A 16,021-nucleotide genomic window follows, 5' to 3' on the forward strand; every position below is an offset into this window, starting at 1 on the left:
GTCGCCGGGCGAACGTCACGCCCTTCGCTTGCACATTAACAGGTTCTTGTAAGCTTGCCGATATTCGCTCGACATCACCACATATATAATAGGATTGATACACGTCGTCAGGTATATGAGTATGTAGCCCGCGATGTTTGCTGCGGGGTGTGACGTGAACTCGCGGAATATCTTTGTCAACGTTATTGGCAGGTAGCACACCCAGAACGATAACATTATTGCCATTATCATTTTTAGTAATTTTCTGTCCTTCGGAGTTAAACGGGGAGGCCTAATGGGTGCTGGGGACCGCTTTAGAACGACCGCTGCCTGTCGGAGGCGCTTAGCAGTCTCTCCGCCACTTGGAGTTCGGGGCTTTGCATCTAGAGCGCATTCATCATCATGACCATCCAGAGTGTCCACCCCGGAAGAGGAAGACCGTTCGGGGCCTGGGGTGACTGGACAATGAAGTATGGGTGGTGCTAGAAGGGCCTTCCGAGGCACACTACTGTGCATAACACCGTTTTCCGGGCCTGGCGAGCGTTCTAGCGCAGTGGATGCGGAACCGACTGCGGAATCTTCTAAACCAGGACGCGGTCTCCCCTTGAAAGGCGCTCTGGAGCGTCTAGCCGCTTCTCTTACAATACAAAATATACGTGCATAGCAAATAACTATAGCTAAGCAGGGAAGCATGAATGCGCCGACGAAAAGAAATTCTTTGGGAGAACGATTATTGCTATCTGGAAGAATTGAACACGACCCAATGGATGGATCCAGACCGAAACGACCCCATTTCTCGAGCCACGTGGCGATAAGAGCCCCAAATGAGAAAACCCATGTTCCTGCTACCATCAAGGCCAGATATTGTTTTTTATATAACCTACAACAAAAATAAATATGTTTTAGTTTCCTATGTCGGTTTTAAATTAAAATGCAAAATGCATGACCTTTTTTTTAATTTCAGGCTCATTGATAAAAATAGTGTGAATATTGTTTACTCACTTGGGATAAAGTCTAGGATGCGAGATCATAACATATCTGTTGATAGTGATAGCAAGTACTGTAAATAGCGAGACTGCAACCAATGCATATCTGGCCAGAGGAAACATCCGGCAAAGGGTCCGCCCATGTGCCCAAGAGCGTTGCCAAAACGTAGACGCTGCCAGGGGCAGGTTAAAGCAGCAAAACAGCAGATCAGAGCAGGACAGGTTCATTATGAAAACAGCTGTTGCATTACGCACCTGAAACATGTAATTAATTATATATTTTCGTTGTGTGTTTCAGCTATTATTTATTCGAATGCTAACGAATTTCCTCTTATTAAGGGTAAAGGTTAAGGCGTGGAATTAATTGTCTTGACATACGTTACATATTGTACGAAATAGATCGTTCGTTAGGCTTGTCAAAGACTGAGGAGAGTGGAAGAAGTTAAGCGGCGCCACTAACACGACATTCAGAAATGAAAACTAAAAGCAAAACTCCTAAATCGGTTACGTACTCATAAGAATCAAATCATTTGCAAGCTACAAGCTTCATTATATCGCTAAGCTTACAGCTTATATCGCTAACTTTAATAAGTATGATGTTTCAAATTAAAGTTTTGCTGAGTTTAGGCTATAATTGAGCTTAAAGTTTTGAAAGCTTTTACACTCTAGTTTTTAAACACTTTGTTTATATAAAGAATAGATACAACATTATTTTTGGATCTTTTCTGATTAGTAATTATTAACTTTTGTTATTTATTTTTGTATTTTTTTGTATTAGATAACCAAATATATGCTACTTTTACTTTAAAAACAGCTTTTATCTGATTTCGATCTCTTCCAAGAAAAAAAAACAACTTTGCGCAATGAATGAAAATTAGTTTCGTTACTTTCCAATGTATCACGAGAAGAGGCTTTGAAGAACACGAACAGTGTAAAACAAACGCACATTTTTATTTGTTGCTATTAAAATCATTGATATTGGTATTACTAGTCAATATAAGGGAAGAATAGATAAAATTCTGAATACGTAAGATAGTGTTTATTATACTCTTAAAATAAACTTAATGCTGTTATCGCAGTCCTTAAAAGTTATTATTTATTACTGATCGGAACACTGACCTACGCAACTAATGATTTATATTGTCAGATGTCGTTGTATTTTATATCGTTTGAATAGACTTGTAAGAAGCAAGAGTCCTTTAATTAAAGTTTAAATTAACTTAAAAATTGTGTTTACTATTAATACTATTGTGAATATTGATACTATTGATTGTTGCAGCCGTCATGCGTTGGGTTGACCCCATCATAAACAGGTGCTAAGTTTGTGACTGGTCGTGCTTGAAACCACGTATGTGGTGATTCATGGAGATTTAAAGGAGTGGTGGAGAGTCTCTCGTCCGTTCTACGTTATAATTTTAATCAGTTTTTTTAAACATTCACGTTTAAAAGTGAACGAAGTACCCAATATGTTAAAAAAAATTAGAGCTGTCACGGGACGCCTGGCAGATGTGAAACATCGACATTATTTTGTAAAAGTAATACGCTAAAAAGAACAGATTGTGATAGGAACTAAATATGTCATAATGATAAAATAAAATATTACGATTTTTTTCTAGATAACGATGACTATTTGTTGAATAAACATTATTTACATTAAATATTTTTAATGTTAACTTACTTCTGCATTTAGACTGTATATCATATAGCGTGGCGACGCGTCGCCACGGCATGCGTCGCCACGCCAGTAATCGGTTTTACGTGCGGCTATAGATGTTTCACATCAAAACAATTATTTAGATTTTGATTAATTTAACAGTCAAACCCGGCATTACCCATTTCAATACTGGTTAAATTTGAGCAAGCATTTGCATTGTAATTACGATTACAAACGACAAAATTAATAAATATTCATAAATACAAATTATTTTATTGTGAGGTTATTGGAAAACAAATATTTAATAACAATAAAAGTTCCAAATAAGCTATTTATTACTTATTTGTAGGATAAACAGTATTTTTGCGTTTCACGACTGTCAGATAGCGCTATTCGTCATGAAATGCGGAGTATCTTATTCGGAAATTTTATCCTTCGAATAATTTATGTGTTGCATAGCTATTTGGCACTTTATCCATACATTGTGAAACAGGCCCTAAATATTTGTATATTGTGTGTAAAATAAACTTAAACTTCGATTTAATAGTAATATGGCAATTCATACTATATGAGATAGAGTAATATTTAACACATCTTCATGAAAATGACACGACGATAGAGCAACGAAGCGACAGCCGATCAAAACTTTATCGAGCCCTCTTCGAGAAAGGCACAGCAACATTAAATATTCAGGCAATGTCACGATTCTAAATAGAAGCCTGATTTGACCGCTTACACTAAAGTTACGCTTTAATGTAATAAACATTTGTATACATCATCAAGCAAGATTCATTCTTGAGGTAAATCAAATAATATGGACGTAGTTATTTATTTAATTGTACGATATTTTCTGCCGCTCAGAATAATTAGTTTTAGCAATAAGATTATGTATTTAGTGATTCAAACAGTAGACAAATTTTGTGTATCCATATAGATATAAATATAGAGACAATTATATACCTTACTTAATTTTGATGAATCAAAATATGAGATAGGACCGGAACGGGACGGAAGGTTAAAACGGGTTATATTTTCATATTACATTATTTCACATGGGGTAGACCTTTATATTTCCAAAGAAGGGAACGCAATATTGAATTTCAGTTGGCACTCGGCACACCCGGTGTATGTGCTTCACGTATTTTCTCTTGCTTTAACAAATAATATTTACGGCAAAGGAATATTGTTCTATAATAAATCAAATAGTCTCGAAACTTTTATATTTTAATAGTTCCGGTTAGGTAAGTGGCCTCGTTATCTTCACAGTAAATTATTTTTCGATTTCTATGTTTATACACTGACCATTATCTTATACATGTAGAACAAACAATTCAATTTTATCTTGTTTGCTCTTCCGTATACCAGTAATTACTAAGCGTAATGATAATATCTGATATCCGCACCGTTATGTTGAATTAAGAAAAAAGACAATTATTTTTTACTTTTTAATTGCTCGAAAGTTAAATTTCATATTTTGAAAGAACGTTTGAAAGGCGACGGAGAGTTCATAAAATCAGGTACATTTTTAGTTGGAGTTACACGTGTTTATACGTGCTTAACATTTTCCGGAGCAAGTTCGACCTTTTTAAATGCACTGGTTTATTCATGCAATTTCTGGATAACATTCGCCGTTCTTCATACACTATAAATACAATAATAGTTTTCTCGATTCAATATACGATATTGCTTTTAAAGAAGCGAAAGAACAATGTCTATTGTAAAAACTATTTCAGATATATTATTTATATAAATGTCTAGTAATCCTACGTTATCCATGAGTTTTTGTTACAATTTATTTATTTTTAGTATTACTACAATTTATGTTTGGTATAAAAATAAACTATTTGAACTTCTCAAAGGCATAAAGTAGTTTGGGACAATTTAATTAAGAGAATGAATTTGTGTTCAATATAAAAAGCATTTGAGCTCGATAGATCATTTAATCTAATTCATTGCGTGTTCAGAAATGAAGGATTTTTCAATTTCTGCTCAGATTTACATCTATAAAATATTCTGCGGGAAACGAAGACCCTTGCATGAGGTATAAACTTTTGTAATTACACAAATCTATTTATTTTGCGAATAAGAATGTTGTTAATTAATTTTTTATTTAACTAAAATATTGTAATCTGTATTAATAACACAACAGGGAAAACAGTAGGGTAGGGGTAAAAGGGGGTAGACATTTTTTTTTAATTTTCCATCAAATACTAGTTACGCTGAAATCTATATCTAATAATGAGACATGTTGGTCACTTGTTTTGTTACGTTTAACAGACAGACACAGAAATATGTTCCATTATTTGTAATAACGTGTGTGTTAAACTAAAACTAAATTAAAGTTATTTACTTACTTTTTTACAGCGCGCTAAGGCTACAATCGTGATGAAGTTGCCGGGGATTCCCACAAGCATGAATAAAACGCAGCATACTGATGCGAAGCGCAGCAGTCCTTCCGGGTAGTCCTTGAATAGTTCCACGGACGCCAACTCTTCATCAGTGCTGTACTCATCAAGGCCAGGAACACTCCAATTGTCGCCACCTACGTTACTGGCCAGCGTACTCTTCTGTATACTCGGAAACAAATCACCCATTTTAAGAGATTACTCATCGTTTTCTCGCGCTTGTCATGTGGTGTTTAGGTCGGGACGCGTGCGGGTTTCGTCCACGACTGATAAGGCCAGGCCTTCTGTTTTTGATAAGACATAATGGCTATCAACAGCTGCTCAGGAAGTGCTATCGCGACGGCTCCGTTATTGTTTCATGCTCGATGACCTGTGGAGATAATTATCGTTACCAAATAATTTGATTTATTTTATAATTTTTGTTTGTTGGTTTAATAATACATATATGCAAATATTGTCTATAATTACATACAAACAATCGTTTCGTTAAACTTAGTTTTTAAATAACGATCAGAACGATTGTATAAAATCTCTTTTATACAACAAAGAGACAAGTTTCAACATTTCCGTTGTCAATATCCGCTCTTCCTATTTAATGGTTGCTAAGTAATTAAGAAGGTGAAGATAAACTTAAATCGGGGTGAACTTTCTAATGAACATTCTTACTAATCAGTCAGTTCCTGGAGAAATTAACACCTAATTTAGTCATTTGTTCCTTTCTCTTTAACAGCCTTATATTACTGATAGTCATTTTAATCTGGCAGAGTTTTGGATCTGAAAGACACATATCCCAAGTTGTTGATTTAAAATTCTTTACCGGTGGATTTTGTGCTGTATTCTCTATTCTCTATCTATGCAACATTCGGAATAAACATATTTTTTAAATTCATCTGAGATTAACTATGTCACGTCAGACTCTAAATAAATGCTATCGATTTGAAATGATCACCTTTTTATTAGCTATAGAGAACATATATATATGTGTTTACTGGAAAATGTGTTAAGTAATTTAAAAACGTCAGCTAACATTGTGTCATAAAATGTGTCGTTATCCATGCCACCGATTTCAATATTAGTAATGTTTTGCGGGTTTAATTACCCCGTTACGTTATGGCAGTTCTCGGAAACGCATTAAATAAAGATTTTAATGAGAATTCACGAAAATTATTATTAAAATCAGACGATGGAAGAGTTTTAATAAGATTATTGTGTTTTTGTGTCGACGATTTGGGCCTCAATCCAAGCTACTAATTGAAGATAACGAAACACAAACATCATCAAAAATATTCCAAAATTGTGTATTGCATTGTGAAAGTATATATGTAATTAATTTAAGAATATTGAGCTTCGGTTTATAAAGAACATATTTTGTAATTAGTATATTATTTTACCTTATATTTTTTAGATAGCAGGGCTCAGTCCAAAAAAATAAAAGATTAAAGTAAAGTATTTATTTGATATCAAAATGCAAGCATAAGTCTGTTAGATGATAATAAATATATAATATACAGCACGTAGTTGCAAATAAAAATGGCATTCCCAATTAAGGGTGAAAAAGACGGGCCGGTGTGTTAAGTAGAGCCTGAATAAGCAAAAACATCTTATCGTCTTACGTGTCGGTCCGACCCGATTCTTTTTTGGGTCGACACTGGCTGTTAATGAAATATTGTTTACCATTGAGTGCTTTATTAGGTTGTGAGCGATGCCTACCATTATTTGCAAAGAGAGTGGTACACAAGATGTTTTAATTACAGAAAATTTAAACAGAAGAGTCAAAGTATGTCAGTAGGTTATAATCTATGCGTAACAACTCCCCGTAATTAAATCACAGTGCTTTCAAACAATGTATTACTTTCAATACAAGCATTAAATTTGTATATATAATTCTTTAAATAAATTGTATTCGTGTATATATTGGTAAAGCTCTGTCCTTAGTCTATTTACATACGCAGATTGGTTAGACGCGGTAGCGAACCGAATTACTTGTACGAGTACATGAATTCTGACGATGCAATATCCAAGTATCATTCAACCGGACAAATTGATCAAGCAATACATCGAAATGCGAATAGAACTACCTTCAAAATCATACGGTATTATTAAGTTTCGATGCATAATTTAGTGGAGGTACTCTCAGATCTATCTCGGGTGTCTTTGAAATGGACTCGCAATATTGTATACAAATTGCTTCAATGAGAAATTGCCCTTTGGCATGTGCTGTGGTGCATGATATATTATGGTTTCATTACTCTCCATTCCTTACGAAGTGCTCAGTTTATGAAACATTTTATGTACGAAGGAAATTAGATGGCTTTCTTACGAACACATTCCCCTATTTGAACCCGTTCGTTTTATTATTAATTGATGAATGTATATTAAATTACTTTGTTATTTAAAGTCAAAATAAAACATGTTTTGACTTTAATGGTACGTGATGCTTACATCAATTACGTTGGATTAAAAATTAACTTCAACGACTTTAAATATTTAAAAAAATTAAACATTTTGTATTAATTACTTCAAATATAATTCAAAATATATAAATGTATGACACATCTAAAAAATAAAAGAGTTTTTTCATAATGACTAGAGACAAATGTGGATATTAACTTGTAATTTAGTGATTGATCGGGGAAAAGGCAGGTGCTTGCGTGCCTTAATACGATATTGCGACACTGATTGATGTCACAATATTTGTACTGGAAAGTATTTCTAGCAGAAATAATTCCTTTATTTGCTACATTTATTTACCCTTACTATCGGTTAGCCCTGGATTTGTACAGGTATCTTGAACATAATCAATTTACCCACGAATACCAATGATAGAAAAATAGAACAAATTTAATAACATAACTTCTTGCTACAAATATATTTAGTAAAAATGTCTGATCTATACTAATATTATAAAGAGGAAAGGTTTGATTTTTTGTTTGTTTGTATGAATTGAATAGGCTCCGAAACTACTTGGCAGATTTGAAAAATTCTTTCACTGTTGGAAAGCTACATCATTCCTGAGTGACATAGGCTATATTTCATTTTCAAAAAAAATAGGCATCCGTACTAAAATTACGATAACATTAACATTTGTTTATTATTTGATACAATTCTAACAGATGGCGCTGAGTCAAAGGTAGTTTAGTTTAGGTCCGTGTCGTGGTACCAACGTTCACATAAGTTCTCCTACGGTTTCCCTTGATTAATTTACTACTATGTAATATAACAAAAACCTTAGCCACAGCAACGCTTGGCCGAGTCTGCTAGTATTTAATAAATTACACTTCATTTTAAAACATCTACCAGGGTGCCTACTACGAGCTCTTATTGTGAGCTTATTGACAACCTAAAAATTTATCGATAAATGATTTGTAAAGTGTGCGAAGCGATCGACTACACAAAATGACAATAAAAATTCTCAGAAAATATTGTTCCATTACATTTGTTGGTTGCTAGATTTCTTCATTACAACAGTGATTAATTACAAAGATACGAATAAGGACAATCTCCGGAATGATTACTTCTGATATTGATGAATGTATATATAATATACTATTATACTTATATTATAAAGGAAAATGGGCGGATTAACATTTAACAGTAACATAAATTCGTTTCTACATTTTAGGCAAAATCTTTTGTTTATTTGAACCCTTTCAAACAACTTGTAACAAATTTCGTATAATAATTTTATATTCACTCTAATGTCGCTTGATATTTGATGAACTTTAAGTATTGTTACAAATTTATGATTTTATTATCTAAATTACTACTCCTTTTAGTTTTAAGATTGGCCTAAATTTAACTTTTGCACATACCAATTATTTCAATATTATATTGTTAATATACATCTCATCTTTTTATTTGAAATAGATAATAAATATGTACAGTTTAAAATTTTAACTATTATTTCACTTCATTTCTTACTATTGTGAAGTTACATTTATAGTGATAACCGATAAGTATTCTATTTGCTAGATGATTAAACTAAATTAAACAAGGGATAAATACTGAAGTATAATAAGCCAACCAATTTGTGACAGCAGTGTCAAATGTAATTATTGAGTTATCGTAACGAGTCTCGATGGAGATATACTATACATAAACCTAATACATCTAATTATTAAGGCACTTTAAATAGTTCATTAAATTTAATTGCGATAATGAATGTTCTGAAACGAACTTTTTGAATTCTTTTTTCTAATTTTGGTTTACTGAGATTTCATTTATAATCTTTAATATCCTACAGTAAAAAGAAGATAAATAAAAAATATGACGCGAAGTCAGTCGTTACTAAAACATTTTTAATACGATTTACGATTTTTATATGAATAACTTCCATCAACTCTAACGATAACCCTTAATGAAGATTAGGAAAATTGTGTCTGCTGTAATAATGTCTATGGTTCCTGAAATTAACACGATAAATACAGACCATCTAACCAATTTAATCGTTTGTATGAAAACTGAAACGTATGAGTGCCGTAGCACTTAATCGTATACGTTACATCTTAATCGTTAGAGTGCATCAGATTTCCCGCCGAGCGCGTCACTTCGGCGCCCGACAGGGAAACTAGATTTTCTCACCACAGTTCAGCGACCCTCTTACGTCATCTGTACTTACAAATTACAGATACAGCCTGCGTTTATTATAAGGGTTATTCAATTGTGATTAGCTGACATAATGTGTGAGTGAACCATCATAATTACCCGAAGGCCTGAGTAATGGAAATTCTACACACTAATGAAAAACAATAACTGTCCTCATAATTAAATAAAATTCCTTCGAAATTAAAACTGCAAACTAAAGTACATCAAGCAAAATTAATGTTACGCACAAAAAAACTTCAAGCAAAATTAATGTTACGCACAAAAAAACTTCAAGCAAAATTAATGTTACACACAGACTGACTCCAAATGCTTTGTTATAGGACACATATAAATTTTAATCATTGCCAAATTAAATATCAAAATATGATATTGCTCTTTATTGGTGCATTGACTCAATTATCGCAAGCTGCATGTAATGAATTACGACTTTGTAAGGGTCGTTTTACGATGATTGCCAGACGGAATGAAGACATAACGACCGTTTATAACGATTTAATCGATACTTAGCATTTTCGTTGTTTCAATCCATATTGCTAGTAATAATTGAAGAGTAAGAATAGCCTGCTTCGTGACCAATTACGTAATTAATTAAACTCTAAGCTTTCAATTGTAAAATCCTAATATTGATATCTAATGTAATATTCTAATATAAGTAGTAGTATTTATTGTATTAACAGAAATTGTAATAGTAATATATACAATTACAATTTCTGTTAATACAATAAATACTACTTCGGCGAATGAGCTTTTGTATACGAGGAAGGTTTCATTATCACGTGAATGTTACACCCATTAGAAATAGGATTGTAACCGGCTTTTTTTCTTCCCAACTCTATATTATATTTCCTATTAACAAATAGAAACAAAAACTACATTTTAAATTATTAAAGGTAAAATTTAAATAATTATTATTAGTAACTTCACTTTTCCGATTCTAGTAGAAATATTTATCTTCTTTTTGCTATAATTAGTGTTTTATTTTGATATGAAAATTGTAAGGTAATATGGCAAGGCGTAACAGCGCTGTCTAAATTTTATTTTTAATTATCAAGAATATTTAAGTAAAAATTTACTTTCTTACTTTTAGAAGCATTACTTCATGAAAGGACAATGGCCTATTGGAAATTCACCGAAATAAATGCTACATACACTACAAGCTTAAATAAGGATCGTGAGTATACAAAATCTAATTCTATTTCTATAAACCCAACTATTTGTATTCAAAACTAAAACGAAAATAACTAAATTCTGTGGTTGTATTACATTTTAATTTTGGTTAAGAATTTAGGGAATTATTTACGGATGACAAACGTGCTTAGAATAAAGAAAACTCTGATCAGCGCTATTTTTGTTGTCTTATATTGCAAACTAGACCTAAAAGGACGTCTTAATGTATACTAGACAAACTTAATTTCCACAAATGCTAAAATACGCGCTTTGGGACTCCTAAACGGAGATCATCGGAGAGATACTAGAATACTTTGTTGTAAAAAAAATGAACCATGTTGAGACTTTATTCTGTGCATAGAATATTATTTGACTCAACACCGAGAGTTTTTTACGCCGGCTTTTTCTCTCGGCCTACACCCTCTGTCTTTGCCGATGTGTAGGGATGCCTACAAGTTCGAATTGATTGACGTGGAATAAGTGATACCTAGAAGATCTTATGTTCCAAAATAAACGTATTTTATTTTATTTTATTTTAACAAAAGAACTTAATTGGGATTTGTACTGCGACAATACATTGCTTTGATGAGATTTTGTAATTTTGGATTTGAATTTTGGATTGATGGAGCTAAATTCATGTGTAAATTCATATTTAATGTGTAAACTTTGGTTGAAGAGCATCGCACGTAAATTTAAAATTAATTACGATCCATTTGCGGCGAAATGCACTTGGAAATATGAGATGTGTATTTGTGGTTATTGAAATTAATCTTTTAGCCTTTTGGATCTAATTGGATATTTTTAAAATATTTCTTTATTACTTATCCTGAACTATATCCACATACATACAGGAAATCTCATTGAAACCTATAAAATCCTCAGTGGCCACTATCATGTTCCAGGAATTGAGAAGCTTTTTATTATAAGTGAAAATACACAGTCGAAGGGTAGTTCTTTAAAAATTAAGACCACTCAACATAACACAAATTCCTCAAGGAACTTTCTCCCAAACCGAGTAGTGGTCGACTGGAATAGGCTTCCAGAAAGTGTAATCAGTGCACAATAATTGAACTCTTTTAAAAATAGATAGATTACTTTCTCCAAATCAAAAATACGCGCGCATCAGCTTATTATGCTGCTAGTGTGTTTATATACATAATTAGGTTTGCTAGAAATACTGGCACCGGTCGGCACCGCATGGCTCTTAAGGCGTTCGACCGTGTCTGACATGCCGGCCTCTACGACATGGAGTACTTAGCCACATCATCACGAGACACGCTGCCATTAAAGTAATCAAGTCTCGCTTCCTGAATCAAGTCTTGACATGTGCGCCATCATTTTTTCTTGACAAATGTCTTCTCCTTGTTATATTTCCGTCTCACTGCGTCATATATATATTTTTACTTTGAACTACCCAATTTAGATTTTTATTGTATGCGAACAGGATACTTCATTGTGCGAACAAAAGTTCCGAAATGAAAAATCCTTTGAACATAAAAAGCTTCAGACTTTCCATATTAACCTCTTTCTAACAAACGACCTGTAAACGACAAAGTGCTGATATAAATCACCTCGACGCTGCTTCCTTCAGATTTTCACGTAATAACAAGTCCACTTGGAAATACCATTATTTATTAAGACTATCTGAGACCACAATACAAAGGATTTATGTGCAAAAAGTATTCCTCGTGCTTCTCTTTTGTTTTTCTAATGTTAATAATACTAAAACAATTGATGATTTCAGGGAAGAAGCGAACGAAAATAAAACAATAATATATTTTTACTGGAATAATTATCATTTCTTATAAAAACAGATTGATAGAAATATCCTACATATGTGAAGAGATTCAGCCGGTCATTAAAAAATGTCTAAAAATATTTGAAATCATTATATTCTAACTCTGGAGGTTGTGTTAGAATATCATAATTGTAGAAGAGTATGTAAATGCAGATTCATCCAGACCTTAATCCCAATTCGGGTGCTGTACTCATTTTTGGTAATGTTTATGTAAATGTGCCAGTTGCGGTTTTGCCATTTTATACTACGCTTAAATCCACTCTACCATTGTGCTATTTGAAATTTAACGGGCAACAATCTTTAAGAAAGTATGATAATTGCGCCTTACCTATGTCGATGATTATTAAACTTACGACTGTCTGTAAGAGCAGCATAATAGAAAAGAAATATCTGGATATTACAGAATAAAAAAGCGCAGAAAAAATATTTTTGCGATAACAAATTCCCGTTCATTACTCATGGCTCATTCATAAAAAAGGTACGAAACACAACATTATTTAAAAGGGTTTTGTGAAGTCAAGAGTGAATCCGGGTTATATGAAACGTGCCAGGGGAGATTAAACACCGAGGGGCGCGGATTTACTTACCCTGAGGCTTTTCCGGGGCCTCTTACCACAGGCTTATGTATGGTTAAAACACCTAACTCGTGTAACGATGCATAGTTTATGAAATAATACATTGAAATAATTTTTAATACAGTAAAACACTAGATGAAGGGTACATGTTCATTGTCGTTAAATATTTAACTTGGAAAAATACATAAATGTACACGTTTGACCACTTTTATGGAATTATTAATTCTTAAAGTTAAAGTTAAATAACACGTACTTTTTACGTTGGAGAAAGTTCATAACGACATGAAGGATAACAGAAAAGAGCCATAAACAAAGTGGAATTTTTGATAACAGGCTTCAAGTGAATCGAACATAATCCAAGATAGCTCGAAAGCAGTAAAGGGCAAACCGTGATGTTCACGGGATTTTAAGCCAAAGGATATTCTCTAAGGTATGCTTCCAATGCTTCGCTACACCTCGTCGAGGAAATTCTTTCTTAGTAAAATTCACCTTTTACAGATTGAACGAGATTTCTAAACAGAATAAAATATCGCGCAAGGACCTTTTACCTTTTTATTAAGAAGTAAAAATACTTAGCAGAACAGGAGCACTTATTTCCTAATAATAACCTACTCAACGGGGTCGACGGGGCAGAATACTCCGGCAGAAGATAACTTTTATCACGATTCAGTTAGAGCTGTTTCCGGATCTTCTACATTTATATGATTCACAGGAATATAATAATATTCAACTTAAAAAGGCGTAAGAAGCTTCTTGTAACGTAGTATTACGAACGTACTTTACGTGAAATCTTGATCGAAAGACGCATAAAACAATTAGTAAACTCATAGTCAATTTATAAATAAAAGACGTCAATTTATTTAATGATTTAGCAAATATAAAGGACTTTCAATGCCTGATGAATTATTATTTCTATTACATTTTCTTTGTTTACGCCTGGCATATCGGATTATCTAATTTGAGTTTTCCATTATGCGAGAGTATTAAATTTCCTTTCATAGAGGAGAAATTATAACGTACTTAATACGAAAACTCATTTGTGGGGTATTGTGATCTTTATTGGTCTCGCTCTAGACCTGTACGGGAGAACATTGCCTATATATTATATATCTTTTATTATTTATCTGTTCTTTATGTTAATGATAAAAGCATAAATTGCCAAAGAATGTTTACCAAGAATCAATCAATTGGGTAGAAACTGTTGACAGATTTTTCTGCAAGAGCCTAGCAGCAAAAGCAACCAAGCAGTGAAAACAATATTAATATCTGAGTTAAATAATTAAAAAACATGAAAGCACCATCATCTCCGGTAACATGAAAGGAACATGTACAACATACATTATAGAAGATTAAATTGTGAAAAGCGTGAACAATTGTTTCGTTGTTCGATCACAAAAATACATCCAGATACACTTACGAGAAATACAACGACCCAAAAACTTTGATGTTTTCATAAAATCTATGTTCATGTGATGCGTGACAGGAAGTCTGATATTCAGATTTCATATTCAGCATAACGTCTTCTATTGAAATATGTTGTTCCGGAATAAACAGCTTACTTTTTCTGTAGAGAAAAACAGCATTTGTATTTGTAATGTAATGGCATTGAGATAATTAGTTTTAGTAACAATTTGAATGCACAATTTTTAAACGGTCATGAACAGTACCTACTTAAAAGTTTTGAGTTCGGTTTATTTAGAGAACAATTTGTAACGTATAAAATCAGAAAAATACTATTGTGCAAAATAAACATAAATTCAACAATTTGAAATAAAGTATATCAAATGTACATTGATAACTTAAATGTGCTAATTAATTTCAAACGCCTTGTTTCATTTCAAAGATTGATTAATGTGTAATTGAATAACATTAAGGAAAACATTTTGATTAATTTAAACCTTAAGTAAACTTGCAACTTCTTAAAAATATTGTAACATAATATAATAATTAGTATTACATTGAAAATTGGATTGTAGTAGCCTTTATAAATTCTAATTAATCTATAACATATTTTGAAAGAATATTATACAATATATTGTTGAACGTAAATATATAATACATTAAACCTTTACCTCTTAATGTGATTAAATATTGGTTAATAAGTATAGAATTGTAATATCAGAGTTTGGCTTAAATGGGTGATTATGTATCTACTGATACATAATCAAAATCGGTCAAATTACGCGTAGGTGCGTAATAGTGTCAGCAATAATAGTGTCATTGACCGCCCGTAACACGTTTTTAAATTACTCGTTACCGGTATCGTTATATAGGTTGACGAAAATAGATGGGTTATTTTAGTTTAACGTATAATTCTGATTTATGTAAGATTTAAGGAAATTAAAGAAGGTATGAAATTTCTACAAACCGAGGTGTCTCGTTTATTTTGACAAAGGAATGTGGTCTAATTATGAAGAAATATTCATAACATATCAAACGATGTAATTATTTTGTAGTGGACATGAACAATTGGTTCATGGTTTCAAATCACACACATACAAAAAAACAAAAACAAAGTACGGCGTTCATTTCTCAGGATGTTTTCCATTGCGGACAAACTAACACGTGCAGTGTTCATTGAGCGCGTAGAAAGAAAAAGCAAGGGACGAAGCAACCAGTGCAGCATTGAGCATTGTCCGCTTAATCACTTAGCAAACACTATTACTATTCAGTTTTTAATAGTTCCATCTTCCATCTAAGTCAAAGAATGTGGGCCTAATTTAATATTGATCAGTGTCAAATAACAGAAAAGAAAAGACATATTCCGGTGTTTGAACTAATTCAAGCTAATAGAAATCGAACTTGTTGGCAAAGCTCCAAGGACGGAAAAGATTATGTTATCCCAATTTCAG

At 32.7% G+C, this 16,021-nt stretch overlaps 1 protein-coding gene across 1 annotated transcript in view; it reads right to left on the reverse strand.

Moving 5' to 3' along the window:
• LOC110998322 (G-protein coupled receptor moody) overlaps positions 1–16,021 on the reverse strand; it is a 32,814-nt gene continuing 16,793 nt past the window's right edge. Inside the window, exons 2-4 of the mRNA XM_022266885.2 lie at positions 4,974–5,394; positions 982–1,220; positions 1–859 (exon numbers count right to left, since the gene is read on the reverse strand). Coding sequence (XP_022122577.2) covers positions 16–859; positions 982–1,220; positions 4,974–5,213 — 1,323 coding nt within the window. The 5' untranslated portion in view covers positions 5,214–5,394 and the 3' untranslated portion in view covers positions 1–15. The remainder of the gene's footprint in view (positions 860–981; positions 1,221–4,973; positions 5,395–16,021) is intronic.

Source organism: Pieris rapae, chromosome 13 (assembly GCF_905147795.1).
Source record: "Pieris rapae chromosome 13, ilPieRapa1.1, whole genome shotgun sequence".
Taxonomy (NCBI): domain Eukaryota; kingdom Metazoa; phylum Arthropoda; class Insecta; order Lepidoptera; family Pieridae; genus Pieris; species Pieris rapae.